Source organism: Corvus hawaiiensis, chromosome 24, assembly GCF_020740725.1.
Source record: "Corvus hawaiiensis isolate bCorHaw1 chromosome 24, bCorHaw1.pri.cur, whole genome shotgun sequence".
In the NCBI taxonomy this organism is placed as follows: Eukaryota; Metazoa; Chordata; class Aves; order Passeriformes; family Corvidae; genus Corvus; species Corvus hawaiiensis.
This window is the reverse complement of record NC_063236.1, coordinates 633393-658648: the sequence shown is the minus strand read 5'-3', so window position 1 is coordinate 658648 and position 25256 is coordinate 633393. Positions and strand designations below refer to the sequence as shown.

At 46.3% G+C, this 25256-nt stretch overlaps 1 protein-coding gene and 1 long non-coding RNA gene across 7 annotated transcripts; one reads left to right on the top strand and one right to left on the bottom strand.

Moving 5' to 3' along the window:
* Nucleotides 1–1403: 1403 nt before the first annotated feature.
* On the bottom strand, nt 1404–25256 carry LIMA1 (LIM domain and actin binding 1). 6 transcript variants are annotated; one of them, XM_048327487.1, is made up of 11 exons: nt 25139–25256; nt 21650–21784; nt 19640–19685; nt 17266–17664; nt 12929–13067; nt 11738–11898; nt 9348–9452; nt 7365–7422; nt 6974–7086; nt 3961–4094; nt 1404–3584 (listed from the first exon to the last, which is right to left on the bottom strand). In XM_048327487.1, the coding sequence occupies exons 2-11, from the start codon at nt 21766–21768 to the stop codon at nt 2582–2584; spliced, it is 2277 nt and encodes a 758-aa protein (XP_048183444.1). In that variant the 5' UTR covers nt 21769–21784; nt 25139–25256; the 3' UTR covers nt 1404–2581. The 6 variants fall into 6 exon arrangements, with proteins under 6 accessions (XP_048183444.1, XP_048183442.1, XP_048183439.1 ...); XM_048327485.1 differs by having other exon boundaries at nt 21650–21787; nt 25140–25256; XM_048327482.1 differs by lacking the exon at nt 25139–25256 and having other exon boundaries at nt 12929–13040.
* LOC125337673 lies at nt 10017–23506 on the top strand. The gene is made up of 3 exons (XR_007208111.1): nt 10017–10150; nt 20537–20677; nt 23257–23506. It is a non-coding gene; the product is annotated as an uncharacterized LOC125337673 (long non-coding RNA).

The window sequence follows — 25256 nt, the reverse complement described above, 5'->3', positions numbered from 1 at the left end:
TCAGATTTAACTAGAATTAATGATTTTCTGATTACAGTCTCTGGTAAGTGCAGCCAATATTGCTTTGGTATCACATAACCAGGAAGACACTGTAAAATTCAATTGCGTTTCCTAAGAAACAAGCAGTTGGCATATTCCATAAATCCAAGTCCACGACAAATAGTCTTCCCTCCCTTTTCAAACAGCACAATTTCCAGTCAGAGAGATCTCTGGTTGCTTAGCAATTTGAGGAAATCTGATACTAAATGGATTTTGTTAGGAACAGAGAAAGGTGACAGAAAGCAACTTGGATTTGTGCCTCAGCTTTTTTAGCTTTTTCTCTGTACAAAGCAAGTCTTACTTCCCCATCTAAAAGAAAGGAAAATGAGCACTAGGTTGTGGAACTGCTAACACCTTCCAACTAGGCAGCAGGCTTTTCCCTTCTCCTTCCCAATATCCATGTCATACACATGAGCATTTCCTCATGCTGCTGCAGAACTTTCACTGCATTGCTTCTGGCTCTTATACCTCTATCCCAACCAAACCCATCTCAGGCTCAAGTGACAGTAACTTAAATAAAAAGCAGCTGATAGGAAGAGGGGAAAAAAACCTCAGTTGTCCTCAGCTGTCCTCGAGAGCCACCTGGAGCCAGAAATGGAAGTGAAAAATCCCTGCATGTCCTTATTTCTTTTGCCAGTCCTGTTCTAATCCCTCTTCCACACGCTCTTCAGTCTGAGAGCAGAAACTGCTCATTTGAGTCAAGCAGGAAACCACGGACACACAGTGTCACCTAGTGGGGCACCAGAGCCAGCCCGGGCTGGCTTCCAGTAGAAGCACCGGGAATTCACCCATCTTTTCCCCTCCATTTTTATAGATGGAGAGCAGCCCTGGGGACAAGGGTTTTCGGTGCTGGTGGAGGAGAGCTGGACGTGCCCCAGGAACCCCCCGAGCCTGGGCTGAGGCCCCTCTGTCCTGCTCAGGTGAGACCCCACCTGCAGAGCTGCCCCCAGGCTGGAGAAGAGAAGCTTTGGGGGGAATCTAATTGTGGCCATCCAGTGCCTGAAGGAGCTGCAGGAAAGATGGAGAGAGACCTTTTACACAGGCCTGGAGTGCCAGGACAAGGGGTAATGGCTTCAAACTGCCAGAGGGCAGGGATGGATGGGATATTGGGAAAGAATTCCTCCCTGGGAGGGTGGTAGGTCATTGGGATGGATTTCCCAGAGGATGCCCTGGCTCCCTGGAAGTGCCCAAGGCCAGGTTGGACAGGGCTTGGAGCAGCCAGGTCTAGTGGAAGGTGTCCTTGCCCTGGCAGGGGGTGGAACGGGATGAGGTTTAAGGTCTCCCTCAACCCAAACCATCCCATGATTTCATGACAATTCTTTAAACACGGCCTCTTTGTGCAACAAGATGAATGCAGACTTCAATTATAGTGGAAACGACCAAACTTTATTGAAGGTTTTGTCGTTAGCAGAACTGTTAAGAAAGCAGAATATTTTACACCTCAAGAATTGTTAAGATCTAATTCTCTTGAGAATACAGTACAAATAAAAGCTAATAAAAAAAAAAAAGGGCCTCCTCCCCCCATTCAAGATTTTATTATTTGTAAAATAATGAAGTCAAATTAAAAAATGTTCTAATCTTCAACACTGGCAATTGGAAAAGTGTCACTGATTCCAGAGATTTTTGCAATGCAGCACAATTTCACAGCTGTAAGGAAAAGATTTATGGCAGCTTGATACAAGTAGGATTTCAGAGTTGTCAAAAGGCCTTAAGAATCTTATCTGCAGTTTTAAATGATGATGAAGAACTCCAAGTAAAAAAAGAAATGACAACAAAAACAAAACGAACAAAAAACTCCACTTCAAATGCGTGTGAAATGCAGAAGTAATGCCCTGCGGGCTGCTCCAAAGCGTTCACTTGTCTTTTGCAGAGACCTGGCAGCCAGCACAGCTCCTGGGAAAGCACTGAAATACACATGGTCCAGCAACGGGCACCATTCCAGTTGTGCAGGGACTCCTCAACCGATCACAGGCAGGTTTGAGACAGAAATTCACATTGCACTCAGTGTAGGATGCTTTAGTTGTTGGACACTACACACAGAAATGTTTTTATTATTAAAAAAAAAGCCCAGTTGTGCCCTTTCCATGTATTAAAGTGCATTAAGTGACCATTTTAAAGCAGGCCAGGAAGTCCCTTTGAAGTTGGTCCCTAAGCACTGCAGTAGCATTTGTAGTGGTTACAGGTGGTGTGTTCCAGAGGCCCTGTCCCACACCACCACGGCAAGTGCAGTGGAATTCCATAAATTGTTAGTGAAATACCTATTGAAGCTCAAAGGGATAAGACAGCAGAGAACAGCTCTGTTCTCGTGCTGGGGACAGACACTACCTGCTGAAGCCATCCCACAGCCAGACGCTTGTTCCATGCACCTAAAGAATTTGCAGGCTTCCAGAGTTTTCTAGCTGAGATAATTTGTACGCAGATTCCCTTAACGCCGATGTGCAGTGCAGCATCACTTCATCCAGGAGAGCTGTTCGTTAAAGCTAAAAATACCCATTTCAAAAGGCCCAGCACCTTGCAGCGAGTTTTCTAGTAAAAGGCCAGTTTATTCTTCATCATCATCTTCATAGTAGCGATTCCTTTTGATCTGTTCTTCCACAGATAGATCTTCCACGTCTTCACCCTCCCAAAACCCAACGTCTTGGGATTTGCGATTCTGGTTTGGACATGATTCCTTAGCAGTCACGACATTGGCTAAGCTGGAATGTTTAGGAGAATTTGGTTCAAGGAGTTCTTCCTTTGGAATTTCTGGCTCCTCCGTAGCATGTTCTTCCTCATCTGTGTCTGCATTCACCTGGCCATTCTCTACAACGTTATGCTCTACTGTTTTGACACCAGACAATTCCCGTTCTTCCTCCACATTTTTCTCTCCAGCGTCCTGGATGTTCCTATGCTCAACCTTCTTTTCCTTTTGCTTTTTCTCTATGACAACCTCGCTCTCCAGTTCCTCACTCCTTTTCAAGGTATCTCTCTCTGCCTTAGAAGGAGACAGTGAATTCTCTGTTTTATGGCCTTTAACAGATATTGTTCTAAATGAGGCTGCGACTGTAAAGGGGCGACTTCGCTCCTTCAGCGAGGAAGATCTTCTTAACTTTTTGAGATCCAGATCCACATCCTCCTGCACATCTGGCTTGGAAATCTCTTCTTCTGGAGGCCACTTGGGTTTAAGTACTTTGATGCCCTCATCTAAGGCACTTCCTTGGATACTTTGGTCAGATGGAGGTGGCCAGGCAATCCTGAGCTTTTTTGTTTCTGCTGGTCTTTCTTCTCTTTCAGGAACAGCTGAAGCTTTTGCTTCCATACTGGCTGCCAGAACTCCCACTTTTGCAATCGGGGCATCCTCTACTCCTGGGCTTTGTGGAGTTTCTGGTGCATTTACACCATGGACGGTTTTCTCCGGGGATTCTTCACATTCAGCTTTACCTGCCCACAATTCCTTATGCTGTTTGTGTCCAAAGCCCTCATCGTAATTGCCTTTGGACTTGAAGAGCTGATTGAAGTGAGGCTTGCAGTAGATGTTCCCACGCAGAGACGCGTACGTCCCGAGGCTGTTCAGGAAACACAGATCAAACGTTAGAGCTCAAGGCCACTGACACGGGTGTCTATTTTAGTTGTGTTACAGAAGAGATTCAATTTCAGTCTTCCACACATTACAGCCCGCAGGGTTTGTATGGCTCTTTCTAGGAATTCTTTATAAAGCCGGACATTATATTTTTCCCCACATAAAATTACATTAAGAGTTTAAAAATGGCATCAAGTGCACCAGGCACTGGCAGAACTAGGCCTGCGTTACCTCTCCTACACTCCTGCACAAATCACTGGATTATGGTGACTTCCAGCTCAGCTAGGCCTGAGCAGCACCTTCCTCAGCTGCGAGAGGAAAATACACTTCCCAGAGGGCAGCCAAGGGAGCAGTGCAGGTACCTGAGTTTGCTGTTGCAATACGAACAGCGGAAGCAGCTGATGTGAAACACCTGCTGGTTGGCAAAGAGCCTTTCCATGGGGTACACGGTCTTCTGACACCCAACACAGGTTTCCTTCATTGGCAACTGGAATTTCTACAGGGGGAAGAGAAAGTTTGTTAACGGGAAAACACATCAACTGCTGGGGACTTGGCAAGAGTTCATGCACAGCTTCCTGAGCTCTCAAGAACTGCAGAGAGTCACTCTCTAATTATGGTGCAGCGGGGTCTGGTGGGCAGCAAGAAGCTATGACAGGCCCATGGGATTGCTGTGGCTTGACAGGGAGCCAAGATTTCACCCCAGTGAATCCCACAGCTGAAGCATCACATGCTGAGCAATGGTTGGGAAAGAACAATGAGAGCACTAAAACTGAGCCAGTTCCCCAAAGCTGTCTCGTTCCTGCAGCCCCAGTTTTTACTGATAGGAGATTGATGAAACATTCCAGTTGATTACAGTCAGTGTGAGACATACCAAAATAATAAAAACCATGCAGAAAAAGAGAATCTCGAAATGGTTTGGGTTGGAAAGGACCTTGAAGGTCATCTAGTTCCAATCCCCTGCTACGGCCAGGGACACTGTCCACCAGAAGAACTGAAATAGCCTCAAAAAGTGCAGGGTGGGAGAGGAAAGAGGTGAAACAGGCTGCTCAGTGGTTTGAAATTATCCATTTTTGTTAAATCTTTCCTCTCAAAGAGGAGGAAATAGTCTCAGCACCGATACAACAGCAGGAAACACTCCTGACTTCACTTGTAAACAATTCCAGCTCTATCCCAAAGAAACTACACTCAGATTTCAGGACTTGCAGCCCCCTAAACTTGCTCAAGATTCAAAGTGAGCAGAGCTTTGAGGTTAAACAGCTAAAATTCTTATGTGCTTACTGAATTTCCTGAGGGGTTAGTGCAAGGATAAACTTGAGCACTGAGGAGTCGAGTGTCACTGCTGTGCAGCAACGATCGCGCGTTTGTTTTTCAACAGCATCAAGGAAGCAAGAACATTGTCCATGAGAAAAGGTCACTGGATGCCATTTACTCCTTGAAATCTATTAACACTGGCCAATGGGGAGGACACTTTACAGGATAAATTAAATAACACAACACTGGCATTTTGAGGCTCCATGTTGATTACAAATGATTTAGCAGCCCAGGCTCCACTCTGAAGTCTGCACAGACATACTTATAGTGTGGCTTTTCCGTGGGAAAGAATTACCTGCTACAAACTTACAAAAAGCTTTACGGAAAAATCTGATGGCTAAAGAAAAAACAGGAAGGTCAAAGGAAGACATAATCACAGAAATTTATTTATAACAGTCTAGAAACAATGGTTAGGAATGAAAGTTCCAGTGTGTAAGGGCAGATTGCTGAAGATGGAGCCAGCTCAAGTCATTTTGTCACCACCATAAAGTTTGCTGCCAATTTAATTCCATTTTAATATGTATTTCAGGGTTTCCAGGCATTGCTTGAAGTTACAGTAGATTAAAGTTCCAGTGATGACAGCTTCACTAACAAAATTCGGAATTCCTTTTGAAAAAGAATCCAAAGTTTCTAGGTGCTGCCTAAACTCTGAATCTCGAGTCACTAAATGAAATCTCAAAAAAAATGAGATTTAGTGATGCAAACAAAAATCTCATCACCTGTGCTTGCCACATGGAGCAAGGCAGCAACAATTTGCTTGCCCATCAAAACGTTTTCTCCCTGAAAGCTCAGTGAGCTCAATGATGGCATTGGTTTTGCATGGTGACACAACAGTGCTGGCATGGGCTTCTGCAATCACATCCCCATCCAAGGAGAGGAACTTACTTGCATACAATGAGCCCTATGTCTGTGGAGAGGCGTTTTGGGCTGTGAAGAGACAGAAATTCCTTTCCAGGACACTACAAATAGGAGCTACAGGAGGAAGATGAGGCCCAGTAAGTATAAAAAGGACTTGAGAGAAAGCTGAGAGTTGAGCTCACATTAGGAGGGAAGCAGAAGGCAGGAGGAGAGGTTAGGAACCAAGAACAGGAGACAGAAGCTGGAAGAGACAAATAGGAACCTTGCATGAATAAACAGCAGCTTCTATCTCACAGTGCAGCATCTAAAGCAGTAACTGGGCAAAAGGCTAAAATGGTTTTGATAATATCAAGAGAGAGCAGAGAGCACCAGGACATGCAGGTTGTGTGTCACAGACTGGGATCACACAACTCTCACTGGCAGCTCAAGTTCCCATACTGGCATTTCTTCCCTGGCACACTGGGAAGCCACATCTCCCCAGTCTCCAAGCTCAGGGCTGTTCCTCCCAAAGATGGGGAAAACAACAAAAGCCCAGTTGTTTCCTCAGGAGTGAGCCAGGAAGTGTGTGGCAGCCGAGGGAATCAGCATCCCAACCCCAAACAACACACGTGATGAGCAAGTACAGCCTGACCGAACCATCCAGCACTGCCATTTGTTATCTAATCAGATTAGCAACTACATCCCTGTCCCAAAGTTCTCCATCTGCTTTTTCGCTCCCTAAAGAAACTGTAACATCAAAGACTCATTACTCAGAAAGCCATACTTATTTTTATGGAGTCAGGCACCACAGTGCCCTCACTATAAAGTTACTACCAGTTGCAGTTACCTTGGGAACAGCTGGAAGAGGAGCAAAGCAAAGTCCCAGACTGATAAAAGCTCTGGAGATCAGTACCAGGACCTCATCTGAGACCATCCTCTGCTCGAGCCCTTCTGCCACACTGAAGAGAAGCAGCCCCTCTGTCGCAGGGGTGTAACAGCAACAAGCAACTCCCCCCCAGTCTGTGGGGAAAACCTGACCGTTCTGAGGTGCTTTCCCACCCCGAATTGAAGTGCCCTCACAATCACACTCTGATGAGGATGGAGCAGGTATTGATCCAGTTACTGCCAGACCTTTATGCTTAAGCACATTTAGGCTTTTCAGTATTAAATAGGGACAACAGTTGGTTTTAACCTTCACCAGTGCTTGAGACTAAAGAGCTGCGTTACCTTCACGGCTTTCGGTGGGGAGGCCTCTGTCTGCCCAGCTGCTTTAGCACCAAGGTTCTGCTGCTTTGAGCTGACATGTTTCTGAGCTTCTGCCTCGCTCTCCGACTGTCCAACTGAGGAGCAGAGGAGGGAGAAAAGGCAATTACAATGGCGTTAAACCGTGGGCAGCTTATGCTCACAAGACCCACCAGAGTATCAGTTCAAGTTAAACAGTGAGGGAGCTACATTTAGAAGTGTTCAATCAGGGCAACAGGAGTTAGAGATGTTTTAAAATTACAGCTGCAAATGAACTTCTAAACAGGAAAGCAATTCTTGTAAAGTCTGTGTTAGGCACAGGACAGATTTTTAGTACAAGACAGTTTTTATTAATTAATCATTTGATAGGGCTCACCATGGCCATCCTCCAGCAGACCAGAGTGCAAAGACAAGCTGTTCTCACCTACAGAAACCTGCAAGAGCAAATGAGACAATGAGAACCTCTGACCTTCTGAGATCTGAACAATCATGGCCCCAGGAAGGCACCAGGCAGTTTGAGCACCGAGACAGGGAGAGACCTGAGGGGCTCAGGAAAGGACTCCTTGTTTTTGAGGCACAAAAGGCTCCAGCTGACGGTCAAGAGAGTCCTGGCTATAAAGCAGACACCCTCACAGGGTTCACACACACAAACATCAGATTTCTGTTTCTTTGTACACCTTTATTAACCCTCAAATCTTGGTTGATTTGCTGAGGTTCCTCCCAGGTTTTCTCTCTTACAAGTCTCTTGACCCCAAGCAGCACATTTACTGGAAATCTCATGGCTCCCTCCAACATTTGACCAATCTCTGACACTTAAACATTCAGCAGAGACTGTGCTCTTGGGAAAAAAAAAAAACAAAACACCAAAACAAACCCCAAAATAAAAAAGAACATCTGAATTTAAAAAAAAAAAACAAACAAGTTAGTAATTAAAAAAGATTAAAAACTGGAGAAACTGGATCTAAACCAGTTTCAAATACTAAACAGAATCACAGCATTGTTTAGTTTGGAAAAAACCTTTAAGATCATCAAGTGCAACCATGAACAAAACATGCTACAGATAAAGCTCTTGACATATAACTCCTTATTAAACTTGGCACTATTGCTATTTAATCACTGAGGAACTAAAGTACTGTAAACAAGATTAACTGCAAATCATCACTAATTCACCTTAATGATTGAAAAGTCCGTTGCGAGCAACCGAAATTTGTAAATTAACGAGGTAACGAGGAGACAAGTTACACGTATTAACATCCTCTGGTCTGCTGAAAACAGAGCTGTACCCCACTGTCCTGGGCAGAGCATGAACATGTTCTGAGACTGCTGAAGCCACACACGTCTGGCTACTGAATGTGCCACGGGTGCAGTGTGAAAAATGACAGAGTGAAGTGTCTTTTGTTTCCTTTTTGCCAGAGGATTCCCATTTCTGACATTAACGACAAGCAGCTTTAATTAGGCTCATTTCCAAGTTCACCACATCCCTTCCAAAGGACAATCCTGGCTCCCAAACAATGCTCTATTCAGGTTCTTGTTGCACCTGGACACCTCAACAAGTAACTCTGCAATTACAGCTGAATACAAGAAATTTTATTCAAATCTTCCATTCACAACAGGGAGATATTCTGATTTAACAGGTGGTCTTTTAATTAACTCACCTTGGAGCAGGAAGCAGCCTCCACCAGTCAGACATGAAGCTGCTCAGCTGTCTCTGAGGAACAGCTGAAAGCAAAGATTTGGCCCCTTGCCCAAGGAAGGCTGAAAAGCTCTAAAAGCCCTCCTGGCATTAAGCTGCCACGTGTTCAGCCTGGATGGAATACACAGTACCCCAATTATTATTCAGCTACTTTTATCCCGTCTGCTGTCCTCAGTTCAGGGAACAAATGCTTGAGTCCAGTTTACAGAGTCTCAATTTATAGCTGAAGCTCAAAACCAGGAACAAACCCAAACTGCCATTCCCAGTTACCCTAAAATTTAGCCACTAAATGCAGAAGAAACAGTGATAAACTCCTTTTACTTGGGTCATATAAAGTTGCTTATGGGTTTTTTTTTAATTGGTATGGATTTTTTCATTTATAAAAAACCCACCATAAAACAAACCTACCAATACAGAAAAACTCTCCCAGAAAACTTCTCTAGACATTCTCTTCCACAGACACTTGCTGGCTTATAATTCAGAGACAGACTAAAAAAAAATTTTAAAAAAATCAGGAATTTTGCAGCATGTAACTAATCTGCATCAGCTGCTCATGTTCGATTCCCAGATGGCATGTGGGACACGGAACCAGTGTATCAGCTGTGCTTCCACAGCCAGTTCCACTTAAAACAAAGCCCTTGATCTCCACCAGAACGGACATCTTACCTTCTCCCCATCCTGACAGGAATTGGAGTCCTCAATTGGTGCCAGATTCTCCTTCTGCCCAGATTTGTAATTCTTGAGTTCACTCTCACTGGCTTGAATCTCACTCTATAGGACAAAGCACTGGAAAGGTGACAAGTTCTTTTCTCCTAAGAAAATATGTGCTTTCTATTTTTCTTGAAATGTTTTAAAAACTGTTTTTTGAGTACATGGAGTGATAACTAAAGGAAGGGCCATAAAAATGTATAAACACTTGTTAAGTGACATATTCTAATGAGGGAACAGGATTGGGCTGTAGAATTTTACTGTGCTCTAAGGAGGTAATGCCAGCGTTTTCCTGAACAACCCTTTTCTTCCAAATTCCTGTTTAAAATCAACTCCTAAATATTCCCTGCTCAATCCACGTCTCCCTTTTCAAGAAATGTTAACTTTTCACTTGGAATGACAAGTATTTCCAGACAAGCATTGCCTAAAGTACAGTGTCATTCCTAAATACAATTTGACATAAAAGCAAATACCACATTTGCTTCAATTCTAGTCAAAACCCTGACTCTATTTTCCTGAGATTTTTGTTCTTAATAGACTGACGTAAGACTTTCACAGAAGGATCTTTCAGATTTTAAAACCAATAAAATCCAGTGAAACCTCGTGTTTCTTTCATTGCCACAGGACACAAGATCATTGGAAACCTCGTGCTTTTCACAAGGCATCTTCTCTATGACATGAAAGACGAAGAGCCACATGCCAGCACCAGTGTCTTCCTGCACTTGGACACAAGTCTCCACAAAACCAACCACATCCAAGAGGTTTGTAACCAAATGTTGGCATTTTCGTGTTTAGACCTCTGTATCTGCTGCCCAGCACCTTTCCCTCCCCTTCCTGCATCCCTTGCAACACTGATTGTTCCTCACCCCTGCTCGAACCAAGTGTGCATCAGTTTTAATCCAGGCCTTATTACACCACAATGCCCCAAAATAGTTGATCCCAAGACAGATTCTGGCTTTCCTTTGTAGCCCAGATGTGAGAAGGGCAGCACAAACACCACACTTCCATATCAAGAAAGCCCTGGTTGCTTTGCTAGCAGGGGAGGAGAAGATCCAAAGGTTAGGGCTGCTGTTGGAACAGTGGCACTGCAAACGGGAGCCCCTGTCTGCTCTATCTTACGCTGCCCTCGTCCAAGTGCCAGGTCAAAATGAGAAGAGATTGTGCCCAAATGGGGCATCCTGAGAGCATCAGGGTGGACTGACACTAAACCAAGAGCATTGGGGGGCTGCAAACAGGAGCCTCTGGAGAAATGGCAAATCTCTTGCCATCAGGACAGAATTTAGTGACTCAGCCAGCACTCTGAGCCCCAAACTGGAAAAGGCATCAGGAAACGAGTCCAGGAGGCAGAAATGGGCAATTAGGTTAATCAGATTTGTTGCAGTGGCTGCAAGGACTTTCCATTCATGCAGGGAAGGTTTTACTGACCCTCCTCCCACAGCTGGAGAATCTGGCCCACGTGCAGATGAAATTCAGGAATCATTCGAGCTGGGAAGAGGCCCTTGGCTCTCTACAGAGACTCCTGCGAAGCAGGCGCTCCTCTGAGGGAGAACCAGCACTTCAGGCTCTCATTTCCAGGGCAAGTTTCCCAGCTTAAAAAGGCCTTTCCTCTTCAAATCTATTACTCTGGTTAATAAAAGTAATGCTTGAGCAATATAAGTTCCCACCATTCAGCAAAAGTATCAGAAACTTCCAGCAAATGTACCTAAGCAGTTTTTAACAAAAGCTGAGATTCCTGAAACCTCCTCAGCTGCAACACTTCATTAATTGTTCAGTTCCTGATCAAATATTTGCAAAACAGGCAGAGGTTCATTCACTGCAAGAGTCTAATTGGATTCAGAGAGTGGTGAGAAGTCCTGACGGGAGATGAAAAGCAAAGTGAGGAGAAGCGACTGGAGATCCCAAAGCTGCAGGCCAAGAGATCCAAGTTCTGAGCACTGTGTGACACAAAGTCACTTCATCTTGCCGTGCCTCAGTTTCCCACAGCTTAGAGCTCATGGAAAACATGGAATTGAGTTGAGTTTTCTTTTTTAAGCAAAACCAAGAAACATGCAGAGACCTACAGACACTCAGAAAGAAAAAGAACGTCAACTATGCTTCAGAAGGACTTCGGTCAGGGTGCCAGCAATTAATCCCTTGGAAAACTTTCAACATTATTCCAGGAAGATGCAAATATACTTATTTCTTCCTGCAGTATGTAGAGACAACTCTTCATAAGAAATTACTCCTATGGGCACAGAATTGTTTTCCAAAAAAAACAGCATTACCCTCAAGCAGCCTGCTTTCCATAAGATCATCTTTTCAGTCTCAGGCTGGGACAAAAATTCACTTCCACACAAGCCAAGACTTACCATGGGAATGATGCCTGAGGAACTGCCCTGCTTAGACACAGCTGCCTGGTACTTGGCCAGCCTGTCCTTTATTGACGTCTCAGATAAACGGGGCATGTCCAGGTTCCTCCTGGCCTCTGCCTTGTCTGGGCTGACTCCTGGACTGGTCTCTACAAGATACCCTGGTAAAAAAAACCAAACATGAATAATGGATAATTCTCAGAGCGCTTACCAAGATCCTTCTTGGGGAGGAGAAACATTGCCATTCTCTCCAGGATCATGCCAGTGAGGACACAACGTGTATCAGTAAGGAGTGAGAGCCAAGGGGACGGCTGGAGATGTGTCAGGGAAGGGTTAGGTTGGATATCAGGAAAAGGTTCTTCCCCCTGAGGGGAGTTGGGCACTGAAAAGGCTCCCCAGGAATGGTCACGGCCCCAAGGCTGCCAGAGCTCCAGGAGAATTTGAACAATGCTCTCAGGCACAGGGTGGGATTGTTGGGGTGTCCTGTACAGGGCCAGGAGTTGGGCTGGATGATCCTTGTGGGTCCTTTCCAATTTAGGATGTTCTATGAGTATTTATAATATCAGCTATTCCTTGAAACCCCAAAAGACTGCAAATGGTTTGCTAGAAAAAGGTCTCCAAACAGATAAAAATACATAATTTTGTTTAAGTCAAAGCTCACAGTAGCTCCCTGTGCCTGGCCAGGGTAGGAGGGATGAGGACTGAAGCAAGGAGGAAGAAGGAACATTGACTGTCTGTTCACTGCTTCCTAAATTAGCTTGACTATTCAAAGTAGTTCTAGGATTGAGACACAGGGAAAGAATGGGTTGCATTCCTTAACTTGTTGGTTATTCCCTGTGCCTTGGTTTCCCATGCTTCAGAGTGGAATGGTTTAAAACTCCCAGCAAGGCTTCACTCATTAAATGGCATGCTGGTGGCCATTGCAGCTGGAAGGTGGCTGCATTTCCTTCCATTTTGGAAAGGCAAAAGTTATTTCATAGAATCCTTGAGATTGGAAAAACCCTCCAAGACCAGTGAGTCCAACCTCTGACCGATCCCCACCTTGTCATCCAGACCAGAGCACTGAGTGCCATGTCCAGTTATTCCTTGGCCACCTCCAGGAAAATTTCTATTGTGTTGTATAAAGTAGATTTATCTCATAAACAAAAACCAAACCAACCCAGCCAAGCCCCAGCCCCGAGGTTTCCTGACCTGCTGTGCTGTGGCTCCTCTCTCCTTGGGCGGCATCGCAGTCCTCTGAGGAGAGGCTGTTCTCTGAAATCCTCCTGCCCAAGGCTGCCCTCCGTGGCTCCCGGGGGCCCTGCTGGGGACACACCCTCCCATCAGCTGCCTGGACACACAGGGATTGCTGTGGGTAATCCCTTAAGAGGCACAGGTGTCACTAGCAAATCTGCTTTACTGGAATAAACAAGTCTAGCAGGTGACATCTTATTTAACCAATATAAAGTTTGATCACAGAGTACCTGACCCTCTGTCACCTGGAAAACACTTTCTTAAGAGAGGTCAGTTGGTGCCCTTTGGCAGTTGTCTTGGTTGAAAAGGACCACAAAGATCAGATTTTTAGGTTGTTCCCACTGCATATACAAAACTTCAGTCTAGATTTTTACATTTTGTGCAATTTCTGTTGAAGCCAATAGTCACGGTCATTGTATGACAATTTAAAATCAGAAGAAGGATGCAAGGAACCACTTATCTGAAATCTGCATTCATTTTCAGCCATGGAAAAAGGAATTCATAGTTTTGTAATAAAAGTTATCTAGAGTTACTTGTTTTGATTTGGATAGTTCATGCATTTGGTACCAAATAATTCCTTAATTAGGTCTGATAAGGCTGAAGCTTAAGCAGGAGAGTGTTAGAGATAAATATTCTCGGATCCCCAGGATAATCACTCTCTGCTGCAGAGCTGGACAGGGTGTCCTGTAGCACCACACAGATGCTCTGGCTGCCTCAACCAGATTTTATTCTTATTTGTTGAGACCAGCTCCTCAGAATCTAAATCTCAATAAAAGAAAGCGCAAAAAGAAATTTCCACAGCTTTGATAAAAGTTTGTGAGCACAGGGTTAAACTGACTCCATCAAGATAGGATGTACTCACAGCTGAAAGTCAACCTATAAAATCCTAGAAGGTGCTGGACCTTTGTTTCCTCTCTAGGAAGAGTTAAATCACAGATGGAAATTCAGATTGAGGCTAGTGTAGAGAAAAAGGTTTGGCAAGATGCTCCAACCACACATTTCCCCCCAGATTTTCTTATTTGCTGGTCACCAAACTGAAGGAAATTCCAAAGTTTTATTTTCACAGAACTGCAGTGTAAGATAATCAGGCTGCTTTCCATACAAACAGCAACTTCACCAGGAAAGGAAAATGCAGCTGGAAGACCTCTTTTTCCATTAGCACGGGAAATAGTTTCTATTTCTGTGGTTTAAGACTTTGGTAACTTTTCTTACTGGAAAAGAGCTTTAGCTCTGACAAGTCTTGCCCTGACCAATAGGCTCAGGTCTGGGAGTGCCTGCACACTTGTAAAGACTTGCAGAGGACTTTCATTCTGTGAAAACTATTCTTAGATGATCCTTATTCAGCCAATGTCCCCTTTAACATCACCCTGAACCCACGAGTCTGGGGCTCTTGCAGCTCAGAAATTCGGGGTCCAAAGGGTCCAGCAGGAAAAGCTCAATCAGCAGAAGCAGCTCGAGAGATAAGGAGTGCTCCAACTGCACCACTCCAGAGCCCTGCCAGCTCCTCCTCCTGCCCTTTGCCACCTCACATCCGCAGGTGTCACAACCTCACCTGAAGAGCCCTTCTGTGGGTGAGCTGCAGAACACAGAGAGTAAAAATCCCAACTACCAGAACACAAAAGCTTTAGAGGTCAGGGATATTTCAGTAAACCTACAAACATTCAGTAAATCTACAAATATCCTACAAATATGTGTAGGTTTTATATCAACAGTTTTATCTTGGGGGGAGGAAAAAAGCAGAGTAAAAGAGAAAAAAATGTTTAACAGAGGGGAAGATGAGGGACTTTCCCCACCACATCTGATGGTCTGACCAACTGCAGGGAATCAGCAGGATCATGGCTTGTGGAAGGTAACTCCTCTCACATGGACGAAGCCCCCCAGGGGTTTGTCACTCTTTGGCTGGGCCACAATTCCCAGGGCACAGTTTCTGCTGCTTTGGAGATGAGATAAAATATTCCTCGTTTATGGAAAGCTCCAAGTTCTCAGACTTGGGCAAGTGCAGAAGCACCAGGAGCACAGGTAAAGCTTTGCCTGGGGCACAGAGCTGGGCAAAAACCCAAATCAAAGTTACACCTATTTCATTACAAACCATCTGTGTCAGACATGACCCTGCCACGAGGTCACCTACACGCCACAGCCAGGTTTTGCCTTAAAGGAAAAGCACAAACCAGCCTGGAGACAACTTTTTCAGAAGTGTTGCAGATCTGATTCTTCTCCCCTTCGGATGTGCTTTCACTATCACTTACAGGAAGAATCCTTTGGACATCAGGTCTTTTATCAGTTCCAGTCTTTGCTTAGCACTGAGCAATCCAGGCTGCTGTGCCTGCCTCTAATGGGATTAGGGCAGTTTGTTTCCATGAAAATGCAATAAAAGAAGATCTGCCTCCTATCTATTGCAGAAGACAGAGCAAGATTTGAGTGAATAAATGAATAAATGATGGGATTTTACCTATAATTCTGAAAATGAGAGTAGGTTTGTTTGGAGTGGGAGATGGAATCAGGAAATCCAGGCTCTAACCTGGATCCCTGCCCCAGACCTGCCCAGCAACCATGAAAGTTGATTTATCAGCACTGCCACGAGCTTCCAGCCGTGGTGCTGCTTAGTTCACACATAGGTTTTGCCAGCAAAGCTCTGACAGCACCAACACATTAAGTCTTCAGTAAAGTCCAAGGAAAACTGCCATCTCTCAGCTGAATTTACAGTTGGACTCAATGATAGAAAGGAATTTTCCACCAAAACGGTTCCACGAAGCCTCACTCAGGAAAAAGCACAGGAAATAAGTGGGAGAGGCAACTGCAGAGCTGCAGTGCTGTCGTGGCTCCCACCTCACCGAGCCACACCTGGGTCCCCACAGCGTCCAGCTCCCTCCACTGTACTGACTGACACCATCCTCCCATCCACAGATCAATTCCCAGAACGAGAATTGAATTCCAAACACGCCCCCTCTCCCCCACACATCTAAACTTCAGAACGTTCCTTTTCCCTTCTGCAGTAAGGGTAACAGATTAACTTGGAATAGGAATTCTGAACCGAACCCGACCAGTTTTGTGCCTCCTGGATGGTGTTTACTGCGTTTAGTTGGTTTTCAACAGTGTTTGAATTGCTAAACTTGACAAACTATCGGTTTCAGATTCACTCAGCTCCAAAACAATTTATTCCCCAGGCTGAGATAAAGTTACTCGAAGCCCATCTGCAGAACTCCTGGAGAATCCTGAGTGATTAATCCCTACAGCAAGAGTTCAGCGAAGGTCTCATATCATGACAAAGACTCCAAAAATTCAAGTTGTGAAATGACTTCACACAGACCCAAAATTCCCTTTAACACCGAGCTGCTCCTCTGAGCCCTAAATTGTTACATATTAAACCAACTTTTGTCCAAAATGTGTTTGTTTTAGTCAATACTGCAAGAAAACCACCCGCAGTAAAACAAAGCCAGGAGGAGAGGAAACTATGAGAAAACTGGAAAATCCACCAGCATCGAGGCCTCGGGACTGTGTTGCAAGTCCCCAGCATATGCAACTCATTTTGGAGTTAAGCAATTCCCCCCGGGACACGCCGGCTGCAGTCCACATGCGGGATCAGATTTCATGAGCAGTTGGAAGAAAAATGCGAGCCCTGAGCATTTGCAAGTCAAAACTAGTGAGGGCAGGAGCTGCTCTGGCCATCTCGGCTTCGTCTTCCCCCAGTGAGGATTTTTTTTTTTCCCGATAAGAAATATTTTGTAAGATACAAAGATGAGGGAAGAGCAAGGAAAGGATGGGAGTATTTCACTGTGTGTATGTGTGAGCTTGTGCGACTCATACTGATACAGATATCAAAAACTCTCACTCCTTAGTGCTTCATCTCAACTGCAACAGTCCTGATTGCTGAGCTCACTTCAAACAGTTACTTACTCTTTTATATATTAAAAAGTACATAAATATCTACATATGTATTTTGTGCAATTCACATTTTCATAACTCATTGTAATCTTCTCACGAGACACAAACAATCTCAACTCACTTTACAAAACTTAATAAATTCCACACTTATTTTCCCCTCTTCCACTGAACCCTATCAAAAGCAAATTCACTTTACTCCAACGAGTAATCACAAGCTGCCACAACTCCGAGCACCCTGCACATATTTGTGTGGCTCGAGTAAGTTACTAACACCACGATGTTCTGCTTTCACTAAAACAATGAACACAATATTTGCAGAGTCAATAGTTGGAGCCACTCCCTCCCGGGATTTTCCTGATGCCGCGGAGGCAGCAGCTTTAGCTTCTCCAAGATTTGGAGGGACAGATCCTTACCTTGGCCTGAGGGGCTTCACCCTTCTCGAACATCATCTTGAGCTTGGTCAGGGGCACGTTGTACTTCTCGATCCTCCCCGGAGACTCCGACCTCTCGCTGGCTTCGGGCTTTTCCATTTCACGGGGCTCTCTCACACAGTTTTCCATGCTGCCGCTCTCCCGTGAGTGGATGTGGGGCTCTGTGCTGTCAGCAGCGGGACACTGCGCCTGGCCAGAGGCAGCTCCAGCCCCCGGGGGTGGCGAAGGGGTGCGGCTGGTCCCGACCTTGTGCCTCACCTCAGCGCAGCTGCTCCGGACCGTTTCCTTCCCAGACTCCGCTCCCAGCACCGGATTCTCCCACTTCTTCTTCAGCACGCTCAGATTCCCCCTCGTAAAGTGAGCGGGCAGGTTTTCTGTGTTCTGCAAGGAACAAGGAGTTAATTCCAGCTCTCCAAAGCACTTCCTTTCCATGCAGGAGGAAGCTCAGCACCGATCCCCGCTCCCGGCCAGCTGTGAATAGTTACAGCTGTGCCACATGGAGAAAGCATCCAGGATAGGGAAGGAAGGAGGGGGGAGAAGAGAAAAGTCAGGAGTAAGGCAGGAAGTGAGCAAACAGGAATGGCCTTATAAGGCAAAAGGGAGTCAAACCCCAGGAGTTAAATGCCACACAAAAGACCTGAATCCACACATGAAGGAAATGGGACTCAAATCCACACAAGGAGGGCCTCCAGTCCCAGAACAAGGAAACAGGAGCACAGGCGGCCATAGGAGAGGCTGGTGTACCAAATGCTGCAGTGTCTTCAGAAGACAACAGCCATCAGGCCTTCCAAAAGCTACAAATTAGCTCCCAGAAACCACTAAATCCTTCGAGTTACCTGTTCCTGCTCTCGGGTAACAGCAACACTTCAGCTCCCAGAGACCTGCCCAGGATTTTACACCACACAGCCAAAGCTCAAGCCAAGCACTCACAACAAACATCCTTCTGCTCCAGTTTAAAAATAACCAATAACTTGCTGGGATTTTTGTTCTATTTCACTCAGCCCGTTGAAAGCACCGATGGGGACATGCACACGGGTCACTGGCACTGCCTCACCCCCAAGGGAAGGCCCGGAGCAGCATCACCTCACATCCAGCTGCTTCCCAGACCAGCTCTGCCCCCAGCAGTTCCCTCTCCCCAGAGCAACAGCCCAGCCCCTGTTTGAGCCATTCCAATCCAATACCTGCCACCATTGCATGTTTCCTGTCTCTCCCTTACGGAGACCACTCCAAACTCATTGCAAGTGGAGCAGGGCTGCCAGGCTTACAGGAATTAACTGGGATTAGCGGCTATATTAGGATTTAAGTCTCTCACCCTATTACTCTTCTGGTCACATTTTGAACGCTGCTTTGCAAATTGACTTGAATCCACCTACACTTCAAAAAAAAAAAATCAGCGTGTTTGCTGACTACTGAAAAGAAAGTATTAAAATTATAAGGAAAGTGTTGTAATGGAACAGAAATACTGGAAATTGTGTGGCACGTTCCTGCGGGAACACCTCTGGAATCCCAGCATGCTTCCTAACACAAGTCCCTCCTGCGTGAGACTTGCCTGTTCCCTGATCACAGGAAGATTGACAGACACAAGCACAAGCAATGAAGAAAATTTAAGACTGAAAAGTAATTTTTAGAATGCTTATTTTATCTCACCTACATCCCAAACAGCAAAGAGTGGCTCCCCAAGCATTAAAGAAATCAAGGCAGCAAATCTTTCCTATAGATCCTGAAAATACTGGCAGTGCTTTAAAATACAAATTACCCCGAGGACCAGGACAAAGCCCTGCAACCTTCATGCCTGATATGTCAGCCAAGGTTCCCTGACCCCTGAACACCTAAGTGCAATGGAGTTTACAGGAAGGAATGTGGGGCTGTAACAGAGCCAAAAAGTTGGTGCTGCCTCATCCAGGGGCATTTACAGCCCTGGAAGTCACTTCAGAGAAGATCCTACAGCTCTCAAAGACACATTGGATTTCAGGGAGGCTTGGAGGCTCCTTTTAAGCACTTTTAAATTTAGTTAAGAAAGGGAGAGGCACCACACAAGTGCCTCCAGCTAAGAACAGGAGGTGGGTATTCCTGGCTTGTGGTTAACTCATTTTGCCTTTTGCTTAGGAGAGAATTGGTGATTCAACACAGCTTTGGGCAAGAAACTTGACTTCCTTTCCTTTCCTCCACATTGGGAAAAAGCATGGACCATGAAGCAAAAGCAAACCCTATATCTAAGCCAGGTTTTCTGTAGGACACACAGCAGCAATTTTGATATTCCAAAAATCAACTGTCACAGCAATATTCATGCGTGATCCATCCTGATCGCAGGCTGTGCTTATTCCCAAGGAAACAAACACTTATACAAAACACTTACACTTCTCTTCTTCTCAGCAGCGGCTTCTTCAGCAGCTTTCTGATACCTTTGAGAGAGTGAAAAACAAACAAAACCCAAGTTTTAACCAAAATACTGAATGCTCCTGAAGACAGCTGAGATTTTTCTTCCCCCACCAAGGGTTCTGTGCACTCCCCTCAACTAAAACTAGAGGCTGGACCAACAGCAGCAAATAACACAAAGCCAAGTGACAGACACATTTTCAGTCATCCAGTTTACAATAATAACGTGCATTCATATTTTTCATTCCCTAAGCACTCTGATCCCCAAATAGAGACAGTTTACCTTGGAATAGCTGCATTGTTTCCGCCACCCAGCTGTCTGCTGTGCCCCCTTGCAAGAATAACTCAGCTCTTTATAGAGCAGCTGCTGAACCAGAACAAATTCCAGCTTGGCATACGCCGAAAATCTCCATAAGTGCCAGGGGATTTTACTCTGCGGGCTGGGAACTGCCCCCATTCAGCACTTGCCTCCTGGGCAGCTGAGCCATCGCGGCAGCGGGATGGGTAATCACAGCCCTCTGGAGATAAGCCACCCTGGATCATGAATCAAAGTCCTTTAAGGAGCTGAAAGAAGCTCCCAGCAACCTGCACTGTGCTGGGTGCAAGTCCCTGCACAGTCCTCACTGTGCAAGATGATTGCACTTGGCCTTTGAAATATGAAAATTAGTGACAAATGTTGCCATTTTAAGGAGAGCTCTGCCTTTCAGAGAGAAGGAGCCCAGCATCTGCTTGGGCAAAGGGTGTTTCTGTTTTCCTTATCTGTGGAATTCTGCTTTTGACACAACAGTGAGTGTGTTACAGGCTGTTGCTGCTCTCTGAGCGTAAGCTCCTCTTTAATCCATGCAAACACACTAACCCACATCTCTGCACTATAAAGGGTCCGAATTTGAACACAACGTGCTGAGACAGTGATGCTGGAGGAAGAGGGATCACTACTGGAAGAAGAAACAAAGAGGAACACAGATGAAAGTCAAGTAGCACCTGGAAAATGACGATGAGGAGTCCCAGCCCTCGCTCTGTGAGTCAGCCCAGCATGGGGCACTTTTTGAGTCTCTGCTGTTGCCTTTTGTGTCTCTGACCTGACAAAACTCATTACATGGGATGGACAAAAATGCTTTCACATATGAATATTTAATTAACGTCATTTTAAAAAGTCACACTCTTCCCTGCAGGCATCAGGGCGGCAAAGCCAGAGAGCAGGACTGTGGTTTTTCCAAGGAACTGACCCCACCTATGTAGAAGGACGCTACTTGATTAAGGAATAGCAGTTTGGATTACTTCCAGTAAGCCTTTTTCAAGGGATTATCAACATTTAGCAAGATGACCAGGTTCTGTAATCAAGCTTCAGCGAGTGAATAAATTACCTTAACAAGGTGGTGACAGCAAACAGCTTCTCCCTGGGCCAGAGAGGAACTCTAGAGCTGTGGGTGTGTAACTATCCCACTCCTACAGATTCCATAACGTTTGCCCCACACTCAAGATCCAAATACCCCAAAACTTTGTTAAACTATTAATGCAAGAGCCTCGGAGACTCAATTGCCCAAATCCCATTGAAAACCCCAGCTGTAGCCTACATAATTCCTTAAGGAAATAAAAGCCTTTCCAGGAAATGCATTGGTTACTGCCACTCAGCTTTCTCAGGGTATACAATATTTATAGTTTGAGTGTAACCCTTTATCTGTCTCTCAGAGAAAAGGGAAGCTTAATATTCCTTTTCTACCTACGTCAGGAGAGGTTTAGGCTGGAAATCAGGAAAAGGTTCTTCCCCCAGAGACTGGTCAGGCACTGAAAAGGTTTCTCACGGAATGGTCGGAGTCCCAAGGCTGCCAGAGCTCCAGAAGCATTTGCTCACCGCTCCCAGGGATGCACAGGGTGGGATTGTTGGTGTGTCTGTGCAGGGCACAGCAACTGCGAGCACAGCAGTCCCTGCCCAAGGTACCAGCTGTCACCTACACACACAGCTGGTGCTCCCCGGCCCCACAGCACTTACTTGGAGAACCTCTCTGCGAGGGCCGAGGACTTGTTCTTGTTGACCAGGGAAAGCTCTTTTGCAGTGATTTTCAAGGACTGGGACGTCCATTGCCTTCTATTGAATGGGGAAGGCTCCATCTTATCTCCCAAATCCCTGCTCAGGAGGAAGGAATAGTGTCAGCAGTAGGAACTGGGAGCAGAAAAGAAGTTTCACAAAATGATTTGCTCCTGCGTCCCTATTCAGGTGCTCCAGCATCCCAGTGCCACCAATCCTAACCCCTCAGGATCTCGTCCATCAACTGACTTTAAAAAGGCAGCAGATGACAGTTATAATTTCCTCTGCAAATGCCATTGAGATGGTGCCCTGATAAAGCCACAGGCACAATGCTGGGGGGGGTGAGAGCAGTGGGAGCCAGCGGAGTGACACGGAAGCTGTGGACATGGAGGATGCCAGAGTGACACTGCTATGTCACACACACACACAAGCTCCAGAAGCCCCAAAGTGCCCTCACTTGTTCCAGTTTCAAACCAAATGTGCTGGCATTTATGTAAGAGGGTTTGAGTTACGAAACTTAAGAGGATGTAATTACTATACAAACATTTTTCATTCACTCTTGTGTTCGGTCTCAGCACAGCAGCGTTTCCTCTGTGAGCTCAAACAAGTCTCATGTTCATGGAGGCAGCTGTGCCCCTCCTGTTGCAGTAGTTACCATAATATCAGTTAATAGTATTAATTACTTAAAGAACAACTCCAACCACCCCATCCTGCTGGAAATGGGAAGAGATTTTGTCCAGCTTTTCACCACAGAAGCCAACAAGACTATATCAGATTTATTTTCTACATAGTTTTCTTTTGTGGAGGAGGAAAGGAGGGGAGATTAATTTAAAGAGTTCTCTGATAAGACAAAAATAAAGCCTGTAGGGCAACGCCTTTCCTTTTTTCCTCTTTTCTTTTATCCCTAGTCCCATGTCACACAATGCCTGTGGCAAGGGCACGAACTGACCCTGCAATTCCAACTCCAGGCAGGCTGAGCTCTTCCTTGTATTTTCCATTAATACCTTTAACGGATTTGCAGAGTCACGAAACTCTGGATCCAGTCTGAGTCCAGGTCTGCCAGACAACTGGTCACACATAAACAGAAACCCCCTCAGACAACGTGGTGTAAACAGTCGATCAAAGGGAGAAAAGCCAACGTTTCCGAAATCCTCACACATACAGAATGCACCTGCTCAGAAGTGACAGAGATGTGGGATTCTGCAACACCTCAGTCCAGGAGAATTCAGGGGCACAGGCAGAGTTTGGCAGTTCCCAGTGCTGGAATGGGAGCCCTGGGAGCAGAGAAGCCTCTCCAGTGCTGCTCCCTGCCTGGAGACACAACAGGTGGCAGGTGAACACGTCTCTGTCCTGGGAGATGCAGTCAGGAAGAACGGGCCTTTCTCTCACATTCCATAATTCCCCCATGTCCTGGAGAGAACGGCATGCCGTGACAGGACGTGTTTTATCAGGACAGTGATTTTGGTGGAGCTTTCGGACGCGCAGGTTGAACTGTCGCTGCAAACAAGTGACGCTGGTTTTGTGGGGACGATGAAACACACTGAAACCACTTATCCATGTTACCTTTCCAGGTGCAGCTATCTGCAGCCTCAGCCTCTGAAAGGCACACAGAGCCCCTTCCAACCAGCAAGAGAAACCTAAACTGGAGTTATTTTCTGAAATTCCTGCCTTTTTGAACACACTCTGCATCACCAAGTCCCCTGTAAACCTCCATCCAGGCTGCACTGAGAGGAGAGGGCTCTGCATTTGACTGGCCTTTGACAACAGCACAAATCACCATCTACAAAGACAAAGGATCTCATTTCCACCTTCTACCTTTTAAAAAAAATCATATTTTATACACAAATAAAACCAGTATTTCTGTGACTGCAGGATACAGCCCCCAGTCTCAATCCCCAGAATACACACAGAGAGATTACAGATAGAATTTCCTGCTGGAAAATCCCCAAAAAAATAATTCTGTCCATGTTAAAGACCAATGCTGAATGAGCCATATCATGCCACAGTTTGAACTTTGTTTTATGACTAATCTTGAGCCAAAGGGAGCTCACCTGAGGCCCTGCTGCAGTTTAAATGGCCTTTCACAGAGCAGAGTCAGCTGTGCCCAGGAAACAGGAGCGGGGCATTCATCAGAGCTCCCCTGGCACAGGGAACAGGTGCTCATTGACACACGGAAGGACAGTTCAGTAAAATACTGAGAAACAAAACTGAATGTAGTTGTTCAGAAAATAACCCTGCTCTGGATGCCTGAGCATCCCACTGCAGCTCCAGCCAGCCCTGTTCAGGGCTGCACCTTCTCCCTATTGAGTTTTTCTCTTTCCCTGCCATTCTCCATCAAAACCACAGGTACATTGAGTTAATCTGGCCTGCTAAGGCAAAAATCTCTTTATAAAGGTAGTACCTGCTGCTGGGACATTCAGCTGAAAAGAGAAGCAGCGTATCTGGAATCTCAGTCGCTAGAAATGACACGAAGCAGAACTCTGACACGCCTTGAAACTTGTGCTCCCACATTTTTATGCCATTCCACATTCTTAGCACTTTCTCATTCATTTACAGTTTTGGCATGGTCAAGTATCTCTGGGCTTTCTCTGCTGCTCTTTCTGAATGGTTTATTCAGAGTAATTTCAAAAAATACATCTTAAGATTTAAACAAGACTATGAATGCTCTGCCTACTGCAGTGAAGACAGGTTCTGTGGAAGGTGGCAGAGAGTGCAGAGGAGATGGAAGAGGAAACAGGGATGCCAGAGACGTGCCAGATGTTAGGGAAGGACTGTGATTGAGCCACAACACATCAAATCTACCTCCAATAACTTTATCCAAGAGTTTAACAGCAGAACGTAAATCCCTCTATCTGGAAAAATCCTAAGAAAAAAAAGAAACCAACTTACTAACACTTGCCCAAGGTGGAAGTGGCCTATTCTTCTTTACAAGTGGCTACAGGAACCGGCCACCCGCGGGCACCAGGCGCCAACCCCGGGCACGAACCCGCCGAGAGCCGGAGGCAGCGGAGGGCGCGGCCCCTCACCGTGCCCCGGCACCCACGAGCCCCCGGCCCGGCTTTTCCCGACGGTCACCGACCCCAGACCGGGCGGGGAGACAGGACGGGCCTCTGCCACTGAGCCCCGGTGCCCCCGCGGGGCTGGGCACGGACGCCCGGAGCGGGGCCCGGGTTCGCCTCGGACACGGCCCCGCACAGCCCGGACTCACCCGCGGCCCAGCGCCCGGCCGAGCCCCCACGGTGGGTCCGACTGCGCTGTCGGGGAAAGTTCCAGCAATCCTGACCCCCGCCCCGCGCTCTTGTCCCGGCCGAACCGGGGGGGGGGGGGGGGGGGGGGGCAGCTCCCACCGCACCTGTCCCGGCCCAACCGGCGGGTCCCGGCACACCTGCCCCGGCCCAGCCAGCAGATCCCACCGCACACCTGTGTGCCCTCTTCCCTCCCCGCGCCACGTACCTGTCCCGGCGGAACCAGGGAGACCCCACCGCACCTGTCGCAGCTGAAACAGCGGCTCCCACCGCACCTGTCCCGGCCGAACCGGCGACTGCACCTCCGCGCCCGCCGCCGCAACGGG